The 25091-nt window shown below is 37.2% G+C and overlaps 2 protein-coding genes across 9 annotated transcripts in view; one reads left to right on the forward strand and one right to left on the reverse strand.

The window, feature by feature from the left end:
• ezh2 (enhancer of zeste 2 polycomb repressive complex 2 subunit) overlaps positions 1-17692 on the forward strand; it is a 92912-nt gene extending 75220 nt beyond the window's left edge. For 5 of the 8 annotated variants that reach the window (XM_008112908.3, XM_016994438.2, XM_016994439.2 and 2 more), the window contains 7 exons: positions 3613-3738; positions 5374-5552; positions 12674-12769; positions 14307-14388; positions 15090-15170; positions 15257-15341; positions 17359-17692. In XM_008112908.3, coding sequence (XP_008111115.1) covers positions 3613-3738; positions 5374-5552; positions 12674-12769; positions 14307-14388; positions 15090-15170; positions 15257-15341; positions 17359-17419 — 710 coding nt within the window. In that variant the 3' untranslated portion in view covers positions 17420-17692. The remainder of the gene's footprint in view (positions 1-3612; positions 3739-5373; positions 5553-12673; positions 12770-14306; positions 14389-15089; positions 15171-15256; positions 15342-17358) is intronic. The other 3 variants (XM_016994442.2, XM_062983962.1, XM_016994443.2) reach the window with 1 other exon arrangement.
• Positions 17693-19246: 1554 nt separating this feature from the next.
• cul1 (cullin 1) overlaps positions 19247-25091 on the reverse strand; it is a 44183-nt gene continuing 38338 nt past the window's right edge. The window contains exons 20-22 of the mRNA XM_062983963.1: positions 24488-24593; positions 21633-21746; positions 19247-19756 (exon numbers count right to left, since the gene is read on the reverse strand). Of these exons, the coding sequence (XP_062840033.1) occupies positions 19676-19756; positions 21633-21746; positions 24488-24593 (301 nt within the window). The 3' untranslated portion in view covers positions 19247-19675. The remainder of the gene's footprint in view (positions 19757-21632; positions 21747-24487; positions 24594-25091) is intronic.

Consider the following 25091-nt stretch of genomic DNA (forward strand, 5'->3'; position numbering starts at 1 on the left):
ATAATTCCACTGTTGAACAGCTCTTGCCATCAGGAAGGTTTTTCTAATGTTCAAGTGGAATCTCCTTTCCAATCATTTGAACCCATTACTCCCAAGTCCTAGTCTCTTAGTTGGCTCTTATAACAGATGTTGCCATCACGGTGGTGTAGACACTGTCAGTATCTGCAAAGTTTAGGTTGATCAAGAAGTGGGGGGTGGGGAGGCAAGGCTTTTTCTACTGTATCCCTGGAATTCTATTAGAAGTTGCAGCTGTGGCATAGTTACATAACAGAGGCATTCACTTAGAAACGTTAGTCACTCTGAGTTCAAATTTTGGGAGAAAGGTGAGATATGATCAGTGACAAGAACAAGCCTTCTGTCACTCATACTGGATTTCTGGCAGTGGAACATTTATCAGTGGACCTTTCTGTGTATATATGTGTCACTGATAAGATCAGAGACAGAGCCCATCTTCCGAATAGATGTTTCCCAAATGTCACAAGCGGATGATTAGATTTGTCCTTCAAAATAGGCTGATACTGTTGGACTATCAACAAAGAAATGTTTATGTGCTTGTATTTATAGGTTTATGTTTTGGGACCAATGTTGATTGTTTTTTTTTTTTTGCTTGGACTGTTAGGAGGCTTCTATGGGTTTTGGGTAGGCTTTTTATCTGTGTTTTGTTTGAGCGATCTAGTCTAACGCACAGTTTCTTGAACTGGGTCCCTTTAGCTCATGTTGGGATCATGAAAGATTTGGCAACATTTAAAAGTTTCTGTATGTTTTCTATGTATGCAAATCTGTTAGCAATGATGTTTAGTGTTTACAGTGAACTCTGCAGAAAATGCTTCAGCAATACTCCACAAAAAGGAAAATCAGCCTGTTTAACAAGCCTTATTCTCAGTAAACATTTGATTTTTATACCCATTTTGTATACCTGGGATAATGTAACGAAGTTTCAGATGAAAAGGGGTGGTTAGTGGAAACGGTTTAAGAAGCCCTGTTCTAGGGGGCCAGGACATCTGCTGATACTTGGTTGAGGGAGGAGCTAGCAACTACTAGCTCTACATAACTTCTGTGTTTGGAGCTCAGAAAACAGGAAGAAAAAAGCTGGCATTTCTATGGGCACCTTTTGGAGGACATCTAGACAGCTGTTCAGTTCCATATAAAAGATAATGAACATGGATAGTGATGGAGTTGTTGCAATAACCTGTACCATGTTTGTATTCTTGCAGAAAGTCCAAGCTGATTGTCTTTTTGGATGAAAGGGTGCCAAAACTTTTAAAGCCCATGACTTTACACTTATCCAGTCAGCTGTATGTTAATACTAGGAAAGGTTATAGAATTGTCAATCTATGCACACTTCAAAAGGAATTTTGTAATTATTAAAAGCCAGCATGGATCTCTAAAAAGAAGTAATTCCAAACAAATCTTACCTCCTTTTTTGTGTTACAATCTTAGTAGATCAAGGGAATTGTATTGATGCAGTATATCTGTAAGGCTTTTGACAAGTTCCCCCATTACAGTATATCTTTACAGTCAAACTCTGGGCTAGACAGTGTTACTTCGCAAGTCAGCTAACTGCATTCTTACTAAGGAGAGACCTCATTTGATCCTGTATATAGGTAATGTGCTCTATTCAGACTTTACATTTCCACCAAAAGTTGTTTCAACATCCCACTTAGTTCAAGAATTTATTCTTACAATATTCAATGTTCCCTTGACCTGTGTAGTGTTCTGACCTTTCTGTTGACATAGTACAGTATATATGCATCTCTGTTCTAGAAGCAAAACATATATACTCAAACTGTCATGTGATAGGTCATAATTCTATCTTGTTAATTTATCAGATGTATAAGTTACCTGTGCAACATCTTTAGCTCCTTTCCTTAAACATGTGACTTTGACAAAACTCTGGAGAACAGCAACCTGGTTGTAGCCATCAGCTTTTATTTTCACTATTGCTTTAATGTGTATGCCAGAATATTTATTTATTTATTTATTACATCATTTCTACCCCCGCCCTTCTCACCCCTCAGGGGACTCAGGGCGGCTTACAACATGAACATATACATCAAAACAATTTATATCATGTTTAAAAATCCATTTAAATTAAAAATTACATTAAAATTGAGAGCTTACGTTAAAAAACCTACATAGTTATACATATAAATATATATTTAGGCGCATTTCACGTCCAAGTGGGGGCAATCAGTGAGTCGTATAATTATCGTATCTCATTTCTACTGCTACTCTTGTTCAAAGGCCTGGTCCCATAACCACGTTTTCGTTCTTTTTCGGAAAGACAGGAGGGAGGGAGCCTGTCTAATTTCATTTGGGATAATAGATGTGATGTTCAGGAGGGCCAAGCTGTCATCAGTGCTATTATAGTGTCTTTCTACTTGGTTGTTCTCTTGAGCTTGCTAATTCATCCCATGCCTGCAGTTCTATTAGTGGCATGTATAAGTCTATGTAACCTTCAGCCTACATATATACCTCTTTAATCAATGTGGATTAACATCCTCTTTCTGCATTGGCAATGATGAAAGCCTACTTGGATTTTGTATGCAGATGTTGCACCCTTTCCTGCTGCCATTATGCCTGGTGAAAAGAAGCATTTGAGTCCTTGTAGCACAGGCATGGGCAAACTTCAGCCCTCCATGTATTTTGGATTTCAACTCCCAGAAGTCCCAACTAGTTTACTGGCTGATAGGAATTGTGGGAGTTGACACCCAAAACACCTGGAGGGCCGAAGTTTGTTCATGCCTGTTGTAGCCAGATTCTAAATGATTGTATCATTCACCAAGAATTTTGAAGGCCCCTGACAGACCTATGTAGATGATCTGGTCAGATACTTCTCCAATCTCTTTCCAACTCCACTTCTCTGCCAGGCATGAAATAGCTATGTGGATATGTGTGCTGCAACAACTCTGGTAAGTCCAGGGTTTGATAAATGCTCAGCTATTGTGTTGATCCATATATAGAACTACCCTGTTATGCCGAGCCTTTCAGAATCCCAGTCGTAGAATAGCATTCCAAGGACAGGTTGCCATCTACATTTACAGAAGCCATCCTTCCTCCAGTGGCACATTGGGAAATGCTTCTTTCACCCCGCTTTATCAAATGGTGAGGTGAGGCATGAACATGCAGGTAAAGAAGAAAGATCCATATTAGTGCCAAAATCTCAAATTTTATAAAGTTCAACACAGTCTTTGCTCAGGTGAGGACTCCTGTGAATGCACAGATTAATACGCTGGGGGTGTTACTATTTTGCTCTGTTCAAATATTGAGTGGATAAACGTTGACTGAGCTTCAGAGGTTGAACCTTGCTGTCTGTAGATAGAAAAGGGAATTTGCACTGATCAGTGGTTGCATTCGGCATCCTCCCAGGGACTGTTGGATTGTATCCTTAAGGATCTAAATATTGGTGGGGGGAAAGCTGGAATAAAATAATGCTTTTAAAATGATCTGCATTTAGTTTTCTTCTTGTATCTGTTGCCAGTTTTAATACTCTGGAAAATAAGCTACAATGTTTGGTAGGTAGGTTTAGTGGGGGGAATGAGCATCCTAACTTTTAATTTACTCTATCAAGTTTCTTCTTTCTAAAGTCTTCTAAATATTATTTTTGTTCAGACGGGTCATCCAATCATGTTTACAATTACCAGCCATGTGATCACCCACGTCAGCCTTGTGACAACTCGTGTCCTTGTGTCATTGCTCAGAACTTTTGCGAGAAATTCTGTCAGTGCAGTTCAGAATGTAAGTGATTTAAGAAAATAGTGTTTTTTATTTCTGTTCTGAAGAAGTAAAGTAGATAGGATTTCAGCATTGTGGAAAGTTTCATGTCTTCCTGAGGAAGTGTTAAAGCCAAACTTGACAAGTTTCACGCAATGTTTGACTTTGCATGGCTTCACTTTTTACAAGTATTGGTGAACTGGATTGGGACTGTATTACTGGGCACCGTAGCTTAACTCTTTGTACCCCATCAAAATTCTGATGGGAAATTCCCTCCTGATTTCTTCTTTGCAAAGGCAGGAAAGCTACCATTGGTTCCAGTGGGCACCCACTGCCCATTGTGAATAGAAGACATATGTGGGATGTTCTTTCTAATTGGAACTATAATGAAAGCAAAGTGTTGAAGCTCTTACCTTCTCCTCTCATGCCATTGCTTCTTATCCATACCAGCTATTAAAAAGACAGCTGTGCAAGGTCAAACCATAGGATAACTATAATATCTAGTTAGGCCTTGTACAGAAGAGATTACATCTAAGAGTGAAAAATTAATGCATGCATATTCAGAAAGAAGTCATTTTGTGTCTAGTGGGTATAGCATTAGCATAAGATTATAGTCTGTTAGATTTTAATGCAGCACACCTTAAAACTTTAAAAAGATGCCACTGGAAAACTTTAATAGAAGCTAGGAATACAATCATTTCCAGTAGAGTGGTTTCCAAACTTCATTACAAAGAATTGTACAATTCTGTTTAAGCTTGTAATTCTTCAGTTAGATTACAGGTGATGGACTTTTTTCCTTTGGCTTTCCAGCAAATAGCTGCAGCAAAGGAAGATTGAATATACTCAAAGATGTTTTCTTAGTTCATACAGGCTGTCATTTTAATGTGACTGGTGGCCTACAACACACTCCCAAATTATTCCTAACTCACAAGTGTTACTCAACAAATGTAAGAAGGATTTGCTGAAAGTGAGTTCAGAGGGCACTGTTCTAAGGAGTTGTAAAACTAAGAGAAAAGGCTGCTTGTACACTTAATATTTCCTTAACTGGTTTTTATCCCTTTAGTAATGATATGTTTGGGGTGGGGGTAGGAACTAACTGTATGTTTGTTCACCCAAGGAATACACATTATCACTGTATGTATTTCTGATGTGATACTCCTGAATAACAGACATACAGATTCTCCTTATTTTAATCTTCTAGCAGCTAATGAAACTAGATTTTTTTTGAAACATCATAACTTTTTGAAGTTTAGGAAATGAAGTACAAAAATGCAGATAATAATTTAATAATATTCTTTGTGGTGTGCTTGCTATCCCAATGCCTGAAAGCTCCTTTGAACATAGACCTGTTATTTCAAGATAGTGATTTGTTCTAAAAAGGGAAAAAACAATGAAATAACTTGCTATTTTGTTTAATAATATGTAAATAAACTTCAATGTGCTAAGAGGATCTGTTGTAGAAGAGAAACCAACTGGATTATATTTTTAAGATGTGTACTTCATTCTGATGTATCTTAATGATTTCAGTAGGAGTTCAGTTTTCTCTCATATATTAGAATAAAAGCAAACTAGCAGTAAGCTATGTATATGTCAGACCTGTTCCACTGAAAGCAAAGGTTGGTTTAGTTTTTATAATTCTGCTTTTCCCTCTCTTTCAAGGCCAAAACAGGTTTCCTGGATGCCGATGCAAAGCACAATGCAACACAAAGCAGTGCCCTTGTTACTTGGCTGTACGGGAATGTGATCCAGATCTCTGCTTAACTTGTGGAGCAGCTGACCACTGGGATAGCAAAAATGTCTCCTGTAAAAATTGCAGCATTCAGCGAGGATCGAAAAAGGTGATACATATTTTTAATCATATCAGGCATGCTCTATCCATGTTTGTACCACAAAATCGAACAAAAAGTATCATGTTTTATAGAGCAGAGGTATCCTACATTAAGGATGAAGTGCCTTTTTTTTCCAAGGGCCATTTGGATACATATAACATAATCTGTGGTTGACACCTTTATTTATTTATTTAGTCATAAATAAGTTATATATTATATATTATAATATCATAAATTATAAAACTATATATTAATATATGATGGTATATTAATAATAAAATGAAAGTTCCAAAGGTTGTGTGGCATAGGCAGAACTTAGGGATCTGACAGTACAAAGGTTACGTGCCTTGTTAGATCAGAAGCTGCTATATATCAAAAGAGATAATGGCATTCAATATTTTTAGAATAAAGTACTTTCAGGTTAAGATTGAATGGATTACAGTTGTTATGATTTACTGGCCATATTGTTTTTTTAAACAAATATATCAGTTTTTAAAAAAAGTTTCAAATTTTATTGATACATACGTCTCAAGCACGCTTGGTGGGGATGAGAGAGAGAGGGAGGCTCTGGAACTCCCTCCCAAAGGAGATTAGATTAGCTCCCACCTTGGATTCCTTTCGGAAGAATCTGAAAACGTGGATGTTCACAGGTGCCTTCTCATAAAATTAATTGTCTATTCGCTTTACCTAGGCCTTGGCCATTCCATGCACTTTATTTCCTTTAGTCGCTCCCATCCCTAGTCACTGAAGAATATGCACTTTCAGGTTTCCATTTCCTCTTAAAATGGCCCATGTCCTATGGTGCTTGACTACTGATTGGGATTTCTGTCTATGTTTTAAGTTATTTTAACTTTTGTAAGATGTGTTATTATATTGTGATTTTATTGTGTGGCTGTTTTTATTGATGTTTTGGGCTTGTCCCGGTGTAAGCCGCCCCAAATCCTTCGGGAGATGGAGCGGGGTATAAATAAACTTTTATTTATTATTATTATTATTATCCATTCAATTAACAAATCTTTGCTATACAAGTCTTATATCAATATACATTGTTCCAAAAGTCAGTTTACCTCAATTGACGCTTTATATATTACTTGGATGTGTATCCCCCATTTCTCATGCCCTCCCCCCACTTCCCTCCTCCCTCCTGGAACAGCAATTCTGAATGATATCATTTCATAGATTTAACCATGTGGAAAGCCTGGTTCAAAATCCTATATCTATCATTTCTATCTGTTTTGTCGGTTAGAATAGACCATTTCCTATAACAGTCTTGTTTTGTATAACTTACTCATACACTTGTTTTTCCTTTGATTAATACAATTATTGATTATGTATTCTGAGAGATAAGACCTCTAAGTTTCCAAGTCCCATCTTGTATTGTCTCTCCATCCTCAGGCTATCGTAGCCTGTATTGTGACTATCTTATATTTTAGGATTTCTGTCCATTTATTGTTATCGCCCTTTGCCTCTATAGTGAGAGACATTAATCTAGCTTTATCCCACTTTAATTTTTGCCCTATTGCATTTCTGATTGTACTGTAATAGTTCCCACCACATATGAGAGAATGAACCTATCCTTCCACAATTACGTCAACATTTGTTGGAAATAGTTCCCATTATATGTGCTAATAGTTGAAGGGGGTTCTATACCATTTGGAGATTATTTTCAGTTGGGATCCTTTGATCCTAATTTGTTTAATTTTTTGAATATTGTTGATCCAAGACTTGATTAATTTCCTCACGAGATCCCCTACCTTTTAAATACCATTTTCTTTCAGGACCCTTATTAGGGTCTTGTCCTTATTTTCCAAGATTTCTAATGGGAAAGGGTAAATTTTATTTATTTGCAATTTATTTTTTCATTTTCCCCCAAATTATCAATATTGAAAAGCAGGGGGCAAGCTTTAAGTTCTTTTAAGGTTTTTTTGTCTATTCTCGCTCCTATACACGCCCTCTTTTCCCACTATTTGCTTCCTTTTCTATTTGTATCCATCTTTTTTGACCCCTTCAGTTCGAATTCTAATAACCTATCTAATTGACTTGCTTCATAGTATATACCTGTGGGACATCTATTCATCCTTAATATTAGTAATTCTTATATTGACCTCTTCTCCAAAATACTAATGTATGCTGATTTGGTTTTATTTCTTTTTTCCTTGACAAATATATATTCTAGGAATTTATCCTATATTGCTTCAAAATAAATTATTTTCATTAATCCAGTTTTGCATTTTACATTTTATTTCACAAGTCAGTTATGGAGGAGTGGGAAATAATTTGGAATATTTTTTAAAGTCTCCAGAATTTAATAGAAGTTCTATATTTAGATTTTTTTTGTAGATTAATTGATAGTATGTCATTAATTTCAACAAATACTTTCCCATTTTTTTTTTATTTTTTCACACTTCTATCATAAATGTATGTAAGTCCCAGTTTCCTTATTGCACTTCCAGCAATTTTGAAGATTATTTCTGTAATAATAACTTAACATTATTGGAGTGATGTGCCATCTCCAAATTGTTTTGTAACAATTATCTTTAATTTTCACCAACATTTTTCTTTGTTTCCAAATTTTTAACCATTCCTCATCTGTAATGTTGATTCCTAAGTCCCTTTCCCATTTATTTTTTCTTCGGAATTGTATTGGATCACTTTCTATCATTATTTTATAAATTTTACTTATTTATTGTTTTGTTGCTTCATCTGTACCATTCTACTTTAATTGTATTATTATGAATTTTGTTAATTGTCTGCATTTTCCGTGTTGCTTTTTCAAATTCTTATTCCATGAATCCAGTTGTATAGCACATTATACCAAGATTTTCCACTCTTTTTAAATATTTCTGTTATATCTTCTTTTCATGAGACTTTATTTATCCAGACTTTTAGTTTTGCTACTCCATCTCTTTCCATGTCTTTTATGAGATGTGTTTTTCTTAAGGTTCTCTGGAAATTTTTCCAGATCTCTAACTAATCAGTGGTGATATTCCAGAATTAAGTTATTTAAAAAAAATTTTTTTTTTTGGCCAAATCTGTATTGTGGTTCGACTGATTGGGTTTTTCTTATTTCCTTAAGACATTTATTATCTTGGGTAAAAACAAAACAATCTTTATTCCTTATCTCTCCAAACTCTCCCCAAATCAAGTTTTCTATTCTGTATATCATATTTGAAACACGTCTTATTTGGTTAGCAATATAGGGGAAGACTTTTTGAGTTGAAAGGCTGCATTAATTTATCTGTAATCAAATGAGGCCGCATTCAGGAAACTTCAATTAGATGAATTTCAAAATGTATATTTTTGTAATAATCTAAAACTATAAATTTTAAAGTTATCGGTTACTAGCCTTTTAATGACTTTGTTAGGTCTGCTTTTTGTTGGAAAGCATTTAAATATTTGGTTGCAACATGGAAGTCCACAATTTCAGTTGATCCCCTAGATGGGTCTCAGACATTTGCGATCTTAAGGGTGCCTTGATTTGGGTTAGGTAGGAGAATGTAGATTTAAACAGTAAGTAAGTTTAGATAGCTAAAGAGCTTTTTTGGGCATGTTGCCAAAGGCTTGAGTGTTTTACTGGATGTTTCCATATTTCGGGTTGGATCTTTTTAAATATGAAACAATGACTTTTAAAATGTTGACTACGGAGAGCTCAATCAATTCCATTCTGTCATTCTTAGCTTGGTAGCTTGGTGATATGAAGTGATAATTTGAGTGTGATGTCATGATTCTCAGTCAGTAATCCTTCATTGTATTCTCCAATTAAGAGGTTAAAAAAGGGGGTGCATCCTCATTTAAAAAATTGTTTTCTTGCTTCAGTGTTCTCTTGGTCCTCTTAGACTTGAATTCTCACCAACTAATCTCATGGAGTAGTGGCACCAGTCAAGCTGGGGAAGTTAAAAATCATGAGCACAGCAGTTGTCAATTTAGCCCTGTGGGGGCCTATTAATGTTCTCATTGTGCTGGTAAAGCATAGAGGATCATTTTGTTCAATTTATTTTATTCTTTGGATCTTTAAATGTGTTTATAAAAATATAAAGATGAAGAATAATCTATATATATATATAAATGTTATGTTCGTTTTATTTTGGAATAAACAACAAAGCCACTGAACCAAGTCACACCAAATTTGGCCACAAAAGACATAGTCATCCAAAATATGTCTTTCAATAATAAAAAAAAGAAAAATGTAGTCCTAATTAGAGGAAGAGGAAGAACTGTTTCTTCCCATTGGTGCCAGTTAGAAGGGTAGGCTCCGCCCACTTTGTCTCCTAGCAACCCACTCAGCCATTTAATGGCGCCCAGGGCCTCTTCAATCAGGCCTCTTCCACACTGTCTATAAATACAGATTGCCTGATTTGAACTGGATTATATGGCAGTGTAGACTCAAGGCCCTACCACACACCTATATAACCCTGAATGCCAAGGCAGGATAATCTGCTTTGAACTGGATTATCTTGAGTCAAAATGGAACAAATACAGCCTCAATGTTGTTAATAATAATAATCATCATCATCATCATCATCATAAAAATAATAAAGAGGGTTGGAAGAGACCCTTTGGGCCATCTATTCCAACACCCTTCTGCTTTTCTACATAATCAAAGCACCCCTGACAGACAGCTACCCAGTAGTAGTAATAATAATATTAATAAAGTAGAGTCTCACTTACCCAACACTCACTTATCCAACGTTCTGGATTATCCAACGCATTTTTGTAGTCAATGATTTCAAAACATCGTGATATTTTGGTGCTAAATTCGTAAATACAGTAATTACTACATAGCATTACTGTATATTGAACTACTTTTTATGTCAAATTTGTTGGATAACATGATGTTTTGGTGCTTAATTTGTAAAATCATAACCTAATTTGATGTTTAATAGGCTTTTCCTTAATCCCTCCTTATTGTCCAACATTCTGCCGGCCCGTTTATGTTGGATAAGTGAGACTACTGTAATAATAATAATACAGTAGAGTCTCACTTATCCAACATAAACGGGCCAGCAGAACATTGGATAAGCAAATATGTTGGAGGTAACAAGGAGCTAACAAGGCATGTGCATCCACAAGGAGGGAGTCTGCGTGGCAAAAACAGGAGGCCTCTTCCTTTCGCCACAGGCACTCCTCCGTTGTTGTTTTACCTCCTCCTTCACTGAGGAAGGTGTGCATAGGGCGAGGGAGCAGGGAAAGGTGCCCCGCGCGCTCCTTTCCTGTTGCTGCCGCTGAGGAAGGAGCACACTTGCCTTTCCCTGCTCCCTCTCCCGCCCCGCTCTTTTCCTGCTGCCGCCACTGGGGAAGGAGTGTACAGGGTGAGGGAGTAGTAATTACAGTAATTACTAAATAACGTTATCATGTTTTGGACCACTTTTTTGTCAATTTGTTGTAAAACATGATGTTTTTGGTGCTTTTTGTAAAATCACAATTTGACATTTAATAGGCTTTTCCTTAATCCCTCCTTATTATCCAACATTTTTGCTTATCCAACATTCTGCCAGCCTGGTTATGTTGGATAAGTGAGACTCTACTGTATATTGCTCTGGCATTGAAAGCCGAATGGCTCGCATTAAATGTCGTGGTCGTTGGATTCACTTATGCTCTAAAAGACCATGGTCACATCCATCTTCCACTCCATTCACCTGATCATCATTGTTGGTTAGGATCAGATATAAAACAGTTGAACCTCTGATTGCCTCTTCTATCTGCTAGACAATAAAATTGTCTACCAGACAAGTGAGGAATTTGTTGGATCTGGCAGTTTGTTTTCCAACAAATATCAGGATAGTTGGAATCTCCCATTATGTTATCTTCTCTGGATATGTGGTCACTTGTTCCAGGACGATATCGTCCTCTTGTCTTGCAGGTCTATAGTAGACCCCCACAATATCATTTCTTCCCTGTCATTTCCTTCTCTCTTAATTTTTCCCTAAGTACTCTCAATCTAGCTTCCAGGATTTAGGTCATGGATCTCCTCAGAGACATAAACATCCGTGACATATAATGCTCATTTTTTTTCTTTTCCTGTTCTCAGAAATACCTCTCTGTTACAGTATTCCAATCATGAGACTTTCTTGCTCCAGATTACATTTGTGAGATCAGAAACAAACCCTGCATACTTTCTCTGTTTTATTGATTATGTTACAGTGGGAGTGAGTGAGTGAGGGAGTAATTAGGCTGTGTGTATGTTGTGTGTTTGTTGAGGACATATTGGTTGACCTTTTGTGAAATGTCCCAGAACTTCAGTTTTATACTACTATGTAAACAGACTGCTTAAGAGAGGATTGGGGAACATCCTGTTAGTAATTCATAAATATGACTCTTGGTGAATAGACATCAGAGGGCTTTTCTCTATCCTTTTGTACCAAATTCCTGCTAGTGGGAGGAGATTTTTAAATAACTAGCAGTCCCAAACATTACCCCAGATGCTAGGTTAGCATTACTAATGGATGCCACTAGGTTGAATTTAAAATGGAAGAGAAAGAATTGGTGATTATTTTACTCACAATGGGTAGTCTTATAACTGCAAGGAATTGGAAGATAGTAACCAGTCTCACGTTGGAAGCATAGTAAGGGGAAGTTTGGAACACAGCCTTAAATTAAATCAGATTTTGATTCATATTGGTCGGTTTTTATTAAATATGTTTTAGAGAGTGAAAAGGTAAAACAATACAACCTTGTTGGTCAGGAATTTTGAATATGACATTTGTTTACTGGTTGACTTATAAATTTTACAATAAAGGAAATGATACTTGTTCAGGCCTTGGTGATGGGGTTATGTGTTTGTAAAATGTTCATTGTTTTGTGTTGTTTCACTATAAGCTGTTAATGTATGTAAATAAAAATTAAATTACAAAAAAACCCTAGCAGTCCCACTAGCAGACCGGTTCATTCCTTTCTATCAGTATGTAACAGCAGTAGCAATAAATTTTCCTGAGGCTTGAAAGCTAGTAGTCCCAGAAGAGAACCTAGAAGTAAATGGACCATCATCACTCAAGTTGCTCAAACAGAATTTTGGCCATACTTTCAGAAGTAAACCTGCTTTCACTCTGTTTGAGATGTTGTGTATTTGGTTACAGTCAATATTTCTTAGCATTAGTAGTTTATGTAAAGCACTTGTTTTTTCGTTCTTTTAGCATTTGCTGCTAGCACCTTCTGATGTGGCAGGCTGGGGCATTTTCATTAAGGATCCAGTGCAAAAAAATGAATTTATTTCTGAATATTGTGGTGAGGTAAGAAGCAACATTTTGCCTATACTGAACATTTTCACATATATTTCCTTTTTTTAAAAGTAAATTAAAATACATCCCACTTTTGTTTCCACTTAAGTCAAAGAATGGCATAGTAGACATTGATGGAAAATGCAGTGGTACAGTAAACTCTGTCAAATTGTATGGTGAAATATTCACTTGTGTAAATGAAATAACTGTGAATAAAAAGTAAATTAATATTGTGCAAGGCATCCTACTACAATAAAACCTTCACGTCCATGGGAGATATGTTCTCAGACTTTGCGTGGATGTGCAAAACCATAGATAGTAGCAAACTCTATTTAAATGAAGGATTTCTGGTCCAAGAATAACCTGGAGAACCTAGAAAATACCCAGAGAGGACATTCTTTGTCAGATTTGAAAAAAAATGAAACTCCATATACAGATCCCACGAACTTGTGTTTTCAAAGGCTTTCATGGCTAGAATCACTGGGTTGCTGTGAGTTTTCTGGGCTGTATGGCCATGTTCCAGAAGCATTCTCTCCTTACGTTTTGCCCACATCTATGGCAGGCGTCCTCAGAGGTTGTGAGGTATATTAGAAACTAGACAAGGGAGGTTTATGTATCTGTGGAAGGCCCAGGGTTCTTTCTCCCACTCTGGACCTTGCACAGATATGTAAACCTCCCTTGCCCTTCCCTTGATTGGTAAATATGACTCTGCTGAGGGAGGAATTTGATTGAATTTGTATTTTACAATGCAATGCAATGCAATACAATACAATACAGGTGAACATAATGGAATTTTATTCCAACTTCCAAAGAACGAGAAAGTATCCTTGTATACAGCTGTAGGTTATCGGAACTGTCCTTTCGGCCTTTGTCCTTTAGAATCCTGATTTTTTTTTATAGGAGGAAATTTTTGTTTATTCTGGATTGGAAGCAGGTAGGCTACTCAGAAAGGAACGTAGGAGGAAATCTTCAAGGCTCAATTGGGTTGGATGCTTTTAAACAGAGGCTGGATGGCCATCTGTCGGGGGTGCTTTGAATGCGATTTCCTGCTTCTTGGCAGGGGGTTGGACTGGATGGCCCACGAGGTCTCTTCCAACTCTACTATTCTATGATTCTATAATTGGGAGTCTGAACTATAGAAGTTTCAAAAGGGACATTTTGGCACTGAGAAGCCATCCATCTTGTAGACTGAATGAGAAAGTTGATATTTACATTTTCCATGTGTCTTTGGTCTGAAGGATGTCAAACAAAACTTCAGTCTCTGCCATCAAAACTGATAGGTTAGTCATTCACTGTAGCCACCATAGCATAACTGAAATCATGGGAAACTCTTGCTGTAATAGTTTTATCTTCTGACAAAGGGATCAGAATACATTCAGCCCGCTACATTTGTGGGTTTGAATTTTGTGTATTTGATTAAAATGTTATAAAAATCTCTAGGTCTGTCAGTGTGTTTCTGTGGTCAACTTCAAACTGAAGAGAAGGGTAGTGGAGGAGACTTGTATTAATAAATTATCAAAGTCCTAATTTAGGTACATTTTGCTTTCAGATTATTTCTCAGGATGAAGCAGATAGAAGAGGAAAAGTGTATGACAAATACATGTGCAGCTTTCTGTTCAATTTGAATAATGGTATGTGTGCTCCCTTTAATTCCCTTATATTGCTTTAGTTCACTTAATATGTACCCTGTGTTACCTGATTGTGCTAAAATGTTTTGTAGCCAAGACTTAAGTCACCTTAACAAATTATACATATGTTTAATTGATTAGCCCATTGGCTGTATCAAAACATTTAACAAAACACATTTAACACATACACATACAGCATACAACCCACATTACAATAAAAGTTAAAATAAGCAAGCTGTTAACAAGGGGTCAAGATCCTGATCCAGATCAAATACCTTAACAAATTGGTGTGGGAATGAGCCCAAGGGTTTTTTTAAAAAATCTGTCTTGATGCAACATTATTTCAGTACTCAGTTTTGAGGAAGAATTAAAGTAACCACATAAAAAAACCAAAACAAATTTGCCAGCTTTTTACAGGTGATTACCAAGGACAACAGGATATGTATTTATTGATAAATAATAACAAAGGAACAAAAAACAACTTCTAATAGAAATTTATGATGGAGTAGATGGAAACAATTTTGTGTACAGAAAATGAAACAATGAGAGTTTCTTGTCATAGTCCACACTATCTACAAATCAAACCAGTGGCTAGAGCATATTGACTTTACTAACGCATCTGAAAAGCTTTTCCTGCTAAGCAAACTAATTCACTACCGATTACCAGTGTTTTGCTGATTCTAACTTCTGTTCTTTTTATATAGATTTTGTAGTTGATGCAACACGGAAAGGTAACAAAATAAGATTTGCGAACCATTCAGTCAATCCCAATTGCTATGCAAAAGGTGAATGAACATCCATTTTTTACAGTAGTTCAGAAAAATAAGTAATTCAAGCAGATTTTAAAATAAAACTGTCTCTTCTTTTGCAGTTATGATGGTTAATGGAGATCACAGAATAGGCATATTTGCTAAGAGAGCTATTCAAACCGGTGAAGAACTATTTTTTGATTACAGGTAGGTTACACATTTATTGTGATAACTTCATTTAATACCAACTTTTCTTCTTTGAAGGTCCTTCATATTTAGATTGTGAGAGTTTTATCATGCTAATCCTACAAACAGAAACTGAATCATAGAATCTTACTTTGAAGGAACCTTGACTTCCTAGATAGTAGGAATATGATAAGAGATTTTAACTATCCCGATGTTTGTGTGAAGACTCTGTCAAAAATATCCGGTCCAACAAACTCCTTACTTGCCTTACAATTTCGTGGTCCAGAAGGTAGAAGAGACAAAAGGATCCAGCTATTTTAAAACTGACCCTACCCAACAGTGATAACCTAGTAAATGAGATGGATGTAGTGAGTTCCATAGGTCAGAGTGGCCATTTATTCTAGTGTAGAGCCTGTCAAACATTTCAAGTTGGTGACTGATGTTTCAGACAAACATTATTTTATGACATAGTAATTCAGTTTTACTAGCCAACTGGAAAGTTAAACCAAGAGATAAGGGCATACACATAAATTGTAATAATGAAATACATGGGGACACAACATATTTCATGAAAAACCTTCATTTATATTTTGAAGATATGATGTATTGCTTATTTCACATCATCAGAGGTTTCTCATTATGCTTGTGCAACACACCTATGCACTGCAGCCAGTATACTAGCGCAGGGATTCTCAAACTGTGCTCTGTGGAGCCAGTGATAGTGAGGGATTCTGCGGCAGCATGCTGTTTCCCGCCTACTCCTTTCCCCCTCCTGAGAAATTCAGGGAAATTAATGTTTTGAGCTGCTTAGTTCATGCGAACAATCTCAATCCATTTGCCACTGGCCTGGCTCATGTCTGATATATATATATACATTATATATAATGTAATATATAAACATTTCTTGGGGCTCCACGAAAAACTTTTTCTTCAAAAAGGGCTCTGTGGCTGAAAAGGTCTGAGAACCCCTGCACTAGCATATTGTGACAAGTTCGGAAAACTTTGTTCCAGAGTTTGTTGTACAGTGGAAAGGAGAAGTCAAGGATAATCACACACTAGACTTCTTCAAGAACACTGACTCCAGTAAACTTAGGTGGAAACTTGAGTGTGATCACTGTATCAGGAATCCCTAAAGACAAAGGAGTTCATGATGGGTGGAAGCTGCAAACATTTCCAATGAGGAGGAAAGATTGGAGGTGTCTAAAGAAACGAGAAGGGATGTCTAGGGAACTTTGCATAGAGCTAAGATTTAAACGGGACATGTGTAAGAAGTGGACAAAAGGAGAAATCACCAAACAGCTAGAGGTTATTGAAATGCAGTGCTCAAAAGTCTATTGAAATATACACAGAAAATACCCTTCAAGACTTCTACAAGAAGTTAAAGGGAAAGTTTAAAAATTGGTGAGTTGGTGCTTTACAAGTTTTCCGCATATTTGGGAGTACCTGCATATGTGAACAGACGGTCTCCATTATGAACTTGAATAAAAACAAGCTACAAGCAACTCTTAACTGGAAAATGTTTTGAAAGCATCCATTTCAACAAGGCTCTGGATTATGATAAACTGATGGCTGACATGAAGTGTAATGTGTTCATTAACTAAATGTAAACAGTAAGAAAATCTAAAAAAATGTATTTAAATTTGTACAGTTTAGCAAACTATTTTTTCAACATTAATGTGATTTCATGGTAAATAAGTCTTTAATAAGTGTAATTAATTGATATTTATTGAAATGTCCCTTTTTTATAATATGGTTTATTTGCAAAATAGTTTAACATGGAAAGTGAGGGGCTAAAAATCTATCTGTAGCCTATTTTATTTTGGATCCAGCCTACTGCCAAATTGTACAGGTCTGTGGTAGATGGATCAATTTAACTCCTTACCATGTTCTTCTAAAAATTTAGGGAAGCATGATGGTTAATTATAAAATTGTTGGGTGTAAGAGTAATTAATTTTACTTCATTACCTTGTTTCTGATCTATAAGGGTGTTTTAGGCAGTTTACTCTGAAAATCAAATTCAATTTTTTTTTAATTTCAGATACAGTCAGGCTGATGCCCTTAAGTATGTAGGTATTGAAAGAGAAATGGAAATCCCTTGATACCAGCTACCTCCTTTAAAACAGCTGCCTTATCTTCAGGAATTTCAAGTACTGTGGGCAATTTTTTTGAAGAATGAATTAATGCAATTTGGAATGCAGAATTTGCAATGTACTGTAACTGTAATTTATAGTGACAATTTTTGTAAAAAAAAAACTTAACAAATTTATTACCTTCTCATCAGCTGCAATACTTTTTGTACCATTGAAGTTTTGCAATAATGCAGTGTGGTACATTTTTGAACCTTGAATAATAAAGGATACTTGAACTGTGAATTTTGAAGTTCTAGTTCTCTTATTAAATAGCTAGAATGACTTTAGAAAAGTTTCTACAATGTGTATTTGGAACATGTATTTATGAAATTTCATTTGCAGTGATAACAGATAAAATTATTTGTGTATTAAGTTATTTCAGTTTGCAACTGTCTCTTGAAGTTATTAGTCTACTTCACCGGTTTTACCTCTTGCAAGCAATGATCGTTCTGGCAAAGAAATACTTGCCAAAACAGGTACTTCTGGACTAAATGTACTGCATCTTCCTTAGCCAGAGTTCTTGTTGTGAGTCCTGCATTCATACCTATGTTCATGCATGCCATCTAGCCACTATCTATCAGCTTAATCCTAAAGGTCTTCAGCATGTAGCATGTAATTACCATATTTCCCTGAAATATATGTCCAGGTATTATGTTAATTCTTGCTCCAAAAGAGACATTAGGGATGCCTTCTTTTTTCATGTACATGTACAGCAATCTACATTTATTCATTTATTATTTCCTTTAAATCTACAGTTCCTTTAAGTGTTAACAGAAGACTTGAGAGATAGGAGTGTCAACAAAAACGGTGACAGTTAAGAATGATGATGCACACAAAAGCGATGAAAAATTGTAGGCACCAAAATTCAGAAATCATTTATTTCACTTGAGTGCATTGAATACGTCCGTTACAACACACAATGTATTGAATTATGAAGATTCATGTTAAACACAACCACGTCCGTTCATTATCAAGTGCACATGTTATTTGTGTGTTGTGTCTGTCTTGGCCATTCGGCAATAAGTCAAATTTACATAGGCATTTACTTCTCGTCCAAAGGCGCCCACTTGGGTATTAACAAATAACTTAATTATGTTATCATTTGTTTTAAGTATTGATGTCAATATTATTTTATTTAAATTATATATTATTATTATTTTATAATTCAATATGCCTGTCGTGTGTTGCAACGGATGTACTACTGCTAAATGTGTCCGTCTGGCTGACAATCTTACCTGGGGCTTATTTTTGAAGTAGGGCTTATATTATGAGCATCAAGAAAAATCATGCTGAGGCTTATTTTTAGGTTAGGTCTTATTTTTAGGCAAATGGGGTATTTTCCCCCAACCCTGGGGAAGTAGAATGCACTACAGAGCCAAGCACTGACTTCTCAGGTGCTGTTAATTTTCCCAGAATACTTCTTAATCCAGCGTAGTCCAAGAGCCATTGCACTTTAGTGCCTGTTTAAGAAAAAAAATGCTCAGAGCAAGTGCCCCTCAGCACACATTAAAATGGTTAAATGAGAATTCCAAGTAAGTGTAACTTGCTAGTACATGTAGAGGAGAAATAATGTAGAATGTTCAGTAAATGTTAGCACAATGGGATTGTATTTTCCTTTAAACTGCACAGAGCAAACATGTTTAAGAACAGCAATGCGTTTTGCTTTGAAGTCACTCTATACTCTGAAAGCAAAACAATACCCAATTCATCTGGCATTCATAGTCATTATACCTTTTATTTACATTTAAGAAAAATAACTCACGGAACATAACAATAAAACCAAATGCAACTTGTACAGAAATTTTTAATTTTTTTATTTATCACACATTAAAAAAATGAAACACACTATACAAATGATTTCTCGGAGCAGATTACACATGGGCCCAAATCAAATTCTCTTGAAATGCTGCCAACATGTATAAATGCTGCCTGGAGCAAAAGCTTTTTGTTGTATAGCCAATGTATTGATTTAAATGCAGTAGCATGCAACCTCCAGTGGAGAAGGTTTCAGATTCCATTCTGTTCTTAAATTAGATTAAATGGCATTGGTGTCCATATTTACATACTTGAAATGTATCAATCCTGAGCAGGTCTGATGTAATTCCAAGACTAGTGGAGAGAAGTCCTGGTCTCAGTTATAAAATTGGAAGTCTAGACAACAGCAGGCCCCCAAGTTCTCTTTTCACTCTATCAATCACAGGAGTGCTGTGCAGCATTTAGAAGCTGCTAAGCCAAGTAACTGTAGGTATCCTTTTCACCATCCACACGTTCCAAGTACTCCTTCTCTATTAGAATGTCAATACATTTCTGAAAATGAAAAAAAAAAAAAATTGAAGAGCTGCTATGCATACTTTCCCACCCTGAATGAATTTCTATGGAGAAATTTGCCTTCCAGGACCTAAAAACTTAGGTCAAGGTGTTAAACTCATTTTCATTGAGGACTACATCAACCTTATAGTTTTCTTCAAAGGCCACTTAAAACCTGGATTGAGAATCCATGGATACAGAGGACAAACACATGCTCTCTCACTCTATATGTATGTATGTACAGTAGAGTCTCACTTATCCAACATAAACGGGCCGGCAGAACGTTGGATGAACGAATATGTTGGATAATAAGGAGGGACTAAGGAAAAGCCTATTACACACCAAATTAGGTTATGATTTTACAAATTAAGCACCAAAACATCATGTTATACAACAAATTTGACAGAAAAAGTAGTTCAATACGCAATAATGCTATGTAGTAATTACTGTATTTACGAATTTACCACCAAAATATCACGATGTATTGAAAACATTGACTACAAAAATGCATTGGATAATCCAGAATGTTGGATAAGCAAGACTACCATATTACTAAATTTTTACCCAGTTTGGAACCCCAGAGGTAATGGAATAACAGCTCCTATTCCTTTTGATCATCTCCCATTCGGACTGGGGGTGATGGGAATTGCAACTCAACAGCATTTATGGCTCCGAGGTTGGGAAAAGGTTGAAGGACATTTTAAAGTCTGACATATTCACAAGCTTTGTACCAACAGTCATACCCTACTATCTGAACTAAACAGAACTGCAGCCTTCCAGATGTTACTGCATCACAACTCCCATCAGCTCTAGTCTTGATGTATGAGGAGGAATACAGGAGTTGTAGTCCAGCATCTGGAGGGTCACATAAAATGACATGATGGCTGGATTCAGCCTGCGGGACTTCAGTTTGACATGTGGCTTAGGCTAAGATACTACATGGTTGAACAAGAACTCACTGGAGTGCTGTGATAACTCCATACTTAGCTAATACTGGGGTCCCCCGGTGGAGAAGAACGTCATATTAATTAATTAATTAATTGCTGGTGGAGGGCTGTGGGGATCAGAAGGAACCCCTGGCAATGTGCCCAAGGCCAGATGTAGACCAAGGGTGCCCTCCACAGCTCTCAGTGGGCGATGTGATTAGTCTGCATCTGGGTAGTGGGATATAGCCAACAGACACTTTTCCCATTCCCTTCACTCCCCACCAGTGAATAGTATGTTAGGGGGTTAGGCTTTGAATGCTGCAGAAGCATGATAAGAACACCAACGTCCACAAAGCTAAGAATGTAAGATAAAAAATATATACACAACTGTAAAGTGGACTTAATGCTGGCGAACGCCACTAACAGGTTGTGGGCTTCAATATTCTTGAAAGTTAACTGCTTGTTGAATGTGGAGGCCCTAGTAAACGTGATGTAGAAAGGAGTACGGTAGTGGCTAGGAGAAATGGCAACCGTGTAGTTCTTATATTACTGCAAACCTGGATAAAAATAAGTGGAAGCAAAAGGTATATAGAGATTGAACATATGTGTATTGTTTGTGTGGTGCTTCATGTATCCTGGACAATAGAGAAAAGGGGTATTCAAAGAAAAAGTGAATAATACAGAACGGGCAAAAAAGTCCCTAAGATCCCTAGTCTTTCTCAGTTGCCCACCCTTGCTTAAAAATGTGCCAAAATGTTTTACATACACACAAAAAATGAAATTCCCTAAAACTACAGATAAAGATTGCATTCATTTACACTTATGCTGTTATAGTGTTTTGTTCTGTTATGTTTTGTGGAGCTCCTACTTCACAAATGTGCAATTCAGGACATCTGATAGTAGAGGCTTGCTCTTTCCCAACCATGGTTGAGCCTCTACTTTAGACAAACCTTTATTACTGGTACTCGTGGCTTAAATCGCGATGAGAGCTGTGTAAGCACTTCTCCAAGCAGCTGCTGGTGTTTAAGGACCTTTCTCATCTTCATAATCCTCACAATAGCAGCCTAAAAGGCAAAGGTTGAAGGAATACAGTGACATCTTAATTAAGTGAGTGCTTACTACAGATAACCTGAAAGCATACAGAAATGTTTTTTCATCATTGAAGAACTGGTGCTCATAGTAAAAGATCAGCTATTTAGTTAAATAATGGTTTTCTCCTGGTCTGACCTCATCAAACATGATGGAAACATCATTCATCCAGGCAGAATGGGCCTCTTCCCCAGGCAGGTGATGTTTGGTAAAGTAGATTTTGGGGACAGGGAGACATGATCATGGCAATAAGTGTCACAATGGTGACACCGTATTTCCTCACAAAATAGTCACACCACTTTTTTGGGGTTCCAAAATGGTTCCCCCCTTTTCTCTCTCAAAATCGAAGGTGTTTATAAAACTGAGAAACCACCCTCCCTCCCAAAGACAGTTTAAAGCAACACCGAGCTCTTCTCTGCTTCCTTCCCCTTAGACAGTTTGCATCCCCCTTTTCAAATAAAAAGGGGATAAAAAGTGACTATTATGTGATGAAATACAGTAGTACTGATTGTGCATAAGGAACAGCTACTTAGATTTACTTACCCTTAATTGTTCTCATATGCATGCTGCTACTTAATAAAAAATGTAATGCTATTGCCACAATTGTAACTTAATTAAGAAGCTGGTGTGGAATACTGGCCAAATACTTGATTATAATGGATTTTCAGCAAAACAACCCATCAACTTTATGCAGTCTTACAAATCTCTGACCAATTGATTCATTTAGACAGCTGTGACATATAAAACCTTAACTTTTATTGATGTCAGAATACTGCTCTTCTGGGAAATGCAATGTAATTTGGATCATATCTACTTCATATCCAGCTTTATAGTACAGCAGAGTCTTGGTTATCCGAGATAAAGGGGCGGGCCTAATCTCGGATAACCGAACTCCTCGGATAGGGCGAGGGATTGCCGAGAGACGTCTCCCCGGATCTCCCTCAGCCAGGCCCTTGTTGGAGGAAAGAGTTTCCTTCAGCAAGGGCCTGGCCGAGGGAGATCCGGGGAGACGTACCTCGGTGAGCCCTCGCCCCTTGGGAAGCAGCCCACGAGCACTGCCGCAGCAGCAATCGTGGGATGCTTCCGGGACGCTTCCTCCTCCCTCTCCCTCCTTCTCTCGAGCTCCCTTCGACTGAGAGAAGGAGAAGGAGAGGCGCCCCCAGCGGCACCTCGGATGATATGGAGGCTCGGTTAACTGGCACTCCGTTAACTGAGACTACTGTACTTGAATTCTATTTAAGAATTCTGGCAACAATGTTCGATTCCCTGAAATCTATAGTCAGAAGCTAAGAAAGGCTCTCCCAGGCCTCTACATCAAGAGCTGTGGAGAGCTGGTTGATAGCTTAACATTACAGAATTTGTACCAGCAAAACTTGTTTCTCCACCTACAAATAACCAGTCTATTTTTTAAAATAGAAATCAGTGGTAGAAAACATATTTTGCACACAGGACCCATGTTCAATTCCTGGCACACTTAGGACTTTTCCAGTATTTACAATGGACTAGATTAGGGATGTCCAGCCTTTTTTCCTTCTCTGGGAAGAAGGGCCACACTTAAAATAAAAAAGGTAAAGGTTTCCCCATGTCTGACTCTGGGGGTTGGTGCTCATCTCCATTTCTAAGCCGAAGAGCCGGCATTGTCTGTAGACACCTCCAAGGTCATGTGGCCGGCATGACTGCATGGAGCTCCGTTACCTTCCCGCCAGAGCAGTACCTATTGATCTACTCACATTGGCATGTTTTCAAACTGCTAGGTTGGCAGAAGCTGGAGCTAACAACGGCCGCTCACGCCGCTCTCGGGGTTTGAACCTGGGACCTTTCAGTCTGCAAGTTCAGCAGCTCAGTGCTTTAACACACTTCGCCACCGGGGCTCACATAACATACATTAACATTAATGATAGTTGATCGCATAATAATTCTAATTATGCGCCGCTCCATTTAAAGGGTCCTTTAAAATCATCAAGCAGGTCTTCTAGCCAAACTGTTTGCAGTTATAATGCGAATTACTGATAATACTCTGATATTTGTGGATGTAACACATTTTGATTATTCTATTCCATTGCAATGTCATCTACAAAGTTTACACTTGAGAACCGCAATCGAATTACCAAAAAAAAAAATCCACCAAAAATCTCAGAATGTTGTAAGTATGTTTATGATTTTGTTGTGGTCCGTATTTACAGCTGTCCAAGGTCGCAGGTTGGATAAGCCTGTACTAGATTATAATCCAACACTGGAATTTTCATTTTCAATTTAAATCCGTGTCAAACAGTCATTCTATTTTGGCACCAACCCATCTACTGTTATAATATCTTTTAAATCAGTGGTTTTCAACCTGTGAATCCCAAGGTATTTTGGCTTACAACTCCCAGAAATCTCATCCAGTTTACCAGCTGTTAAGGCTTCTGGGAGTTGAAGGCCAAAGTATCTAGGGTTCCTTAGGTTGAGAACCACTGGTTTAAATTGTTGCTAATCTTCTCCCTATTATGAAGCATATCAACAGGGAGGACAATGAGTTTCAAATCATAAAAGTCCCTTCCACATTCTCTAACATCTGCAACATTCTCTAACATCTGCTAATCATTAATATACCCTAGAGGAAAGCACCATGGACTTGTATTAAAAGCAAAATTATTACAGAATCTTGCCAGCAATGGAAACAATATTAAGAATTTCTAGTCACTGGTTGAGTTTCTGTCACATATAGCAAAGTTACCTGGATCAGTAGTTTCCTGTCTTCCTCTATATTTTTGTGTGTAGTTTCTTGTTCCTGTTTCTGCTCGGTCTTCATTGGCACATTTATATTCACTCGCAGTTTTTTGCTGTGAAGAAGGGAAACAAACAATCAGTTTTACAGTGTTCTCTCGCTACTTCACGGTTAGCTTTTTGCGCCCTTGCTGTTTTGTGGGAGGGTTTTTTGTGGTCCAAGGCACTCTCAGAATGCCTTGGACCTTAATGCTATTCAATCAAAAGTGGTATCTATCTATCAAACTAACCAATTAGAATCATAGAATTGTAGAGTTGGAATAAACCTCACATGCCATCCAGTCCTACCCCCTGCAAACAGGAAAATCTCATTCAAAGCACCCCCGACAGTTGGCCATCCAGCCTCTGCTTAAAAGCCTCCAAAGAAGGAGCCTTCACCACAGTCCGGGGCAGAGAGTTCCACGGCCAAACAGCTCTCACGGTGAGAAAGTTCTTCTAGATGTTCAGGTAGAATCTCCTTTCCTGTAGTTTGAAGCCATTGTTCCGCGTCCTAGTCTGCAGGGCAGCAGAAAACAAGCTTGCTCCCTCCTCCCTATGACTTCCCCTCACATATT

The sequence above is a fragment of the Anolis carolinensis genome, chromosome 6 (assembly GCF_035594765.1).
Source record: "Anolis carolinensis isolate JA03-04 chromosome 6, rAnoCar3.1.pri, whole genome shotgun sequence".
NCBI lineage: Eukaryota > Metazoa > Chordata > Lepidosauria > Squamata > Dactyloidae > Anolis > Anolis carolinensis.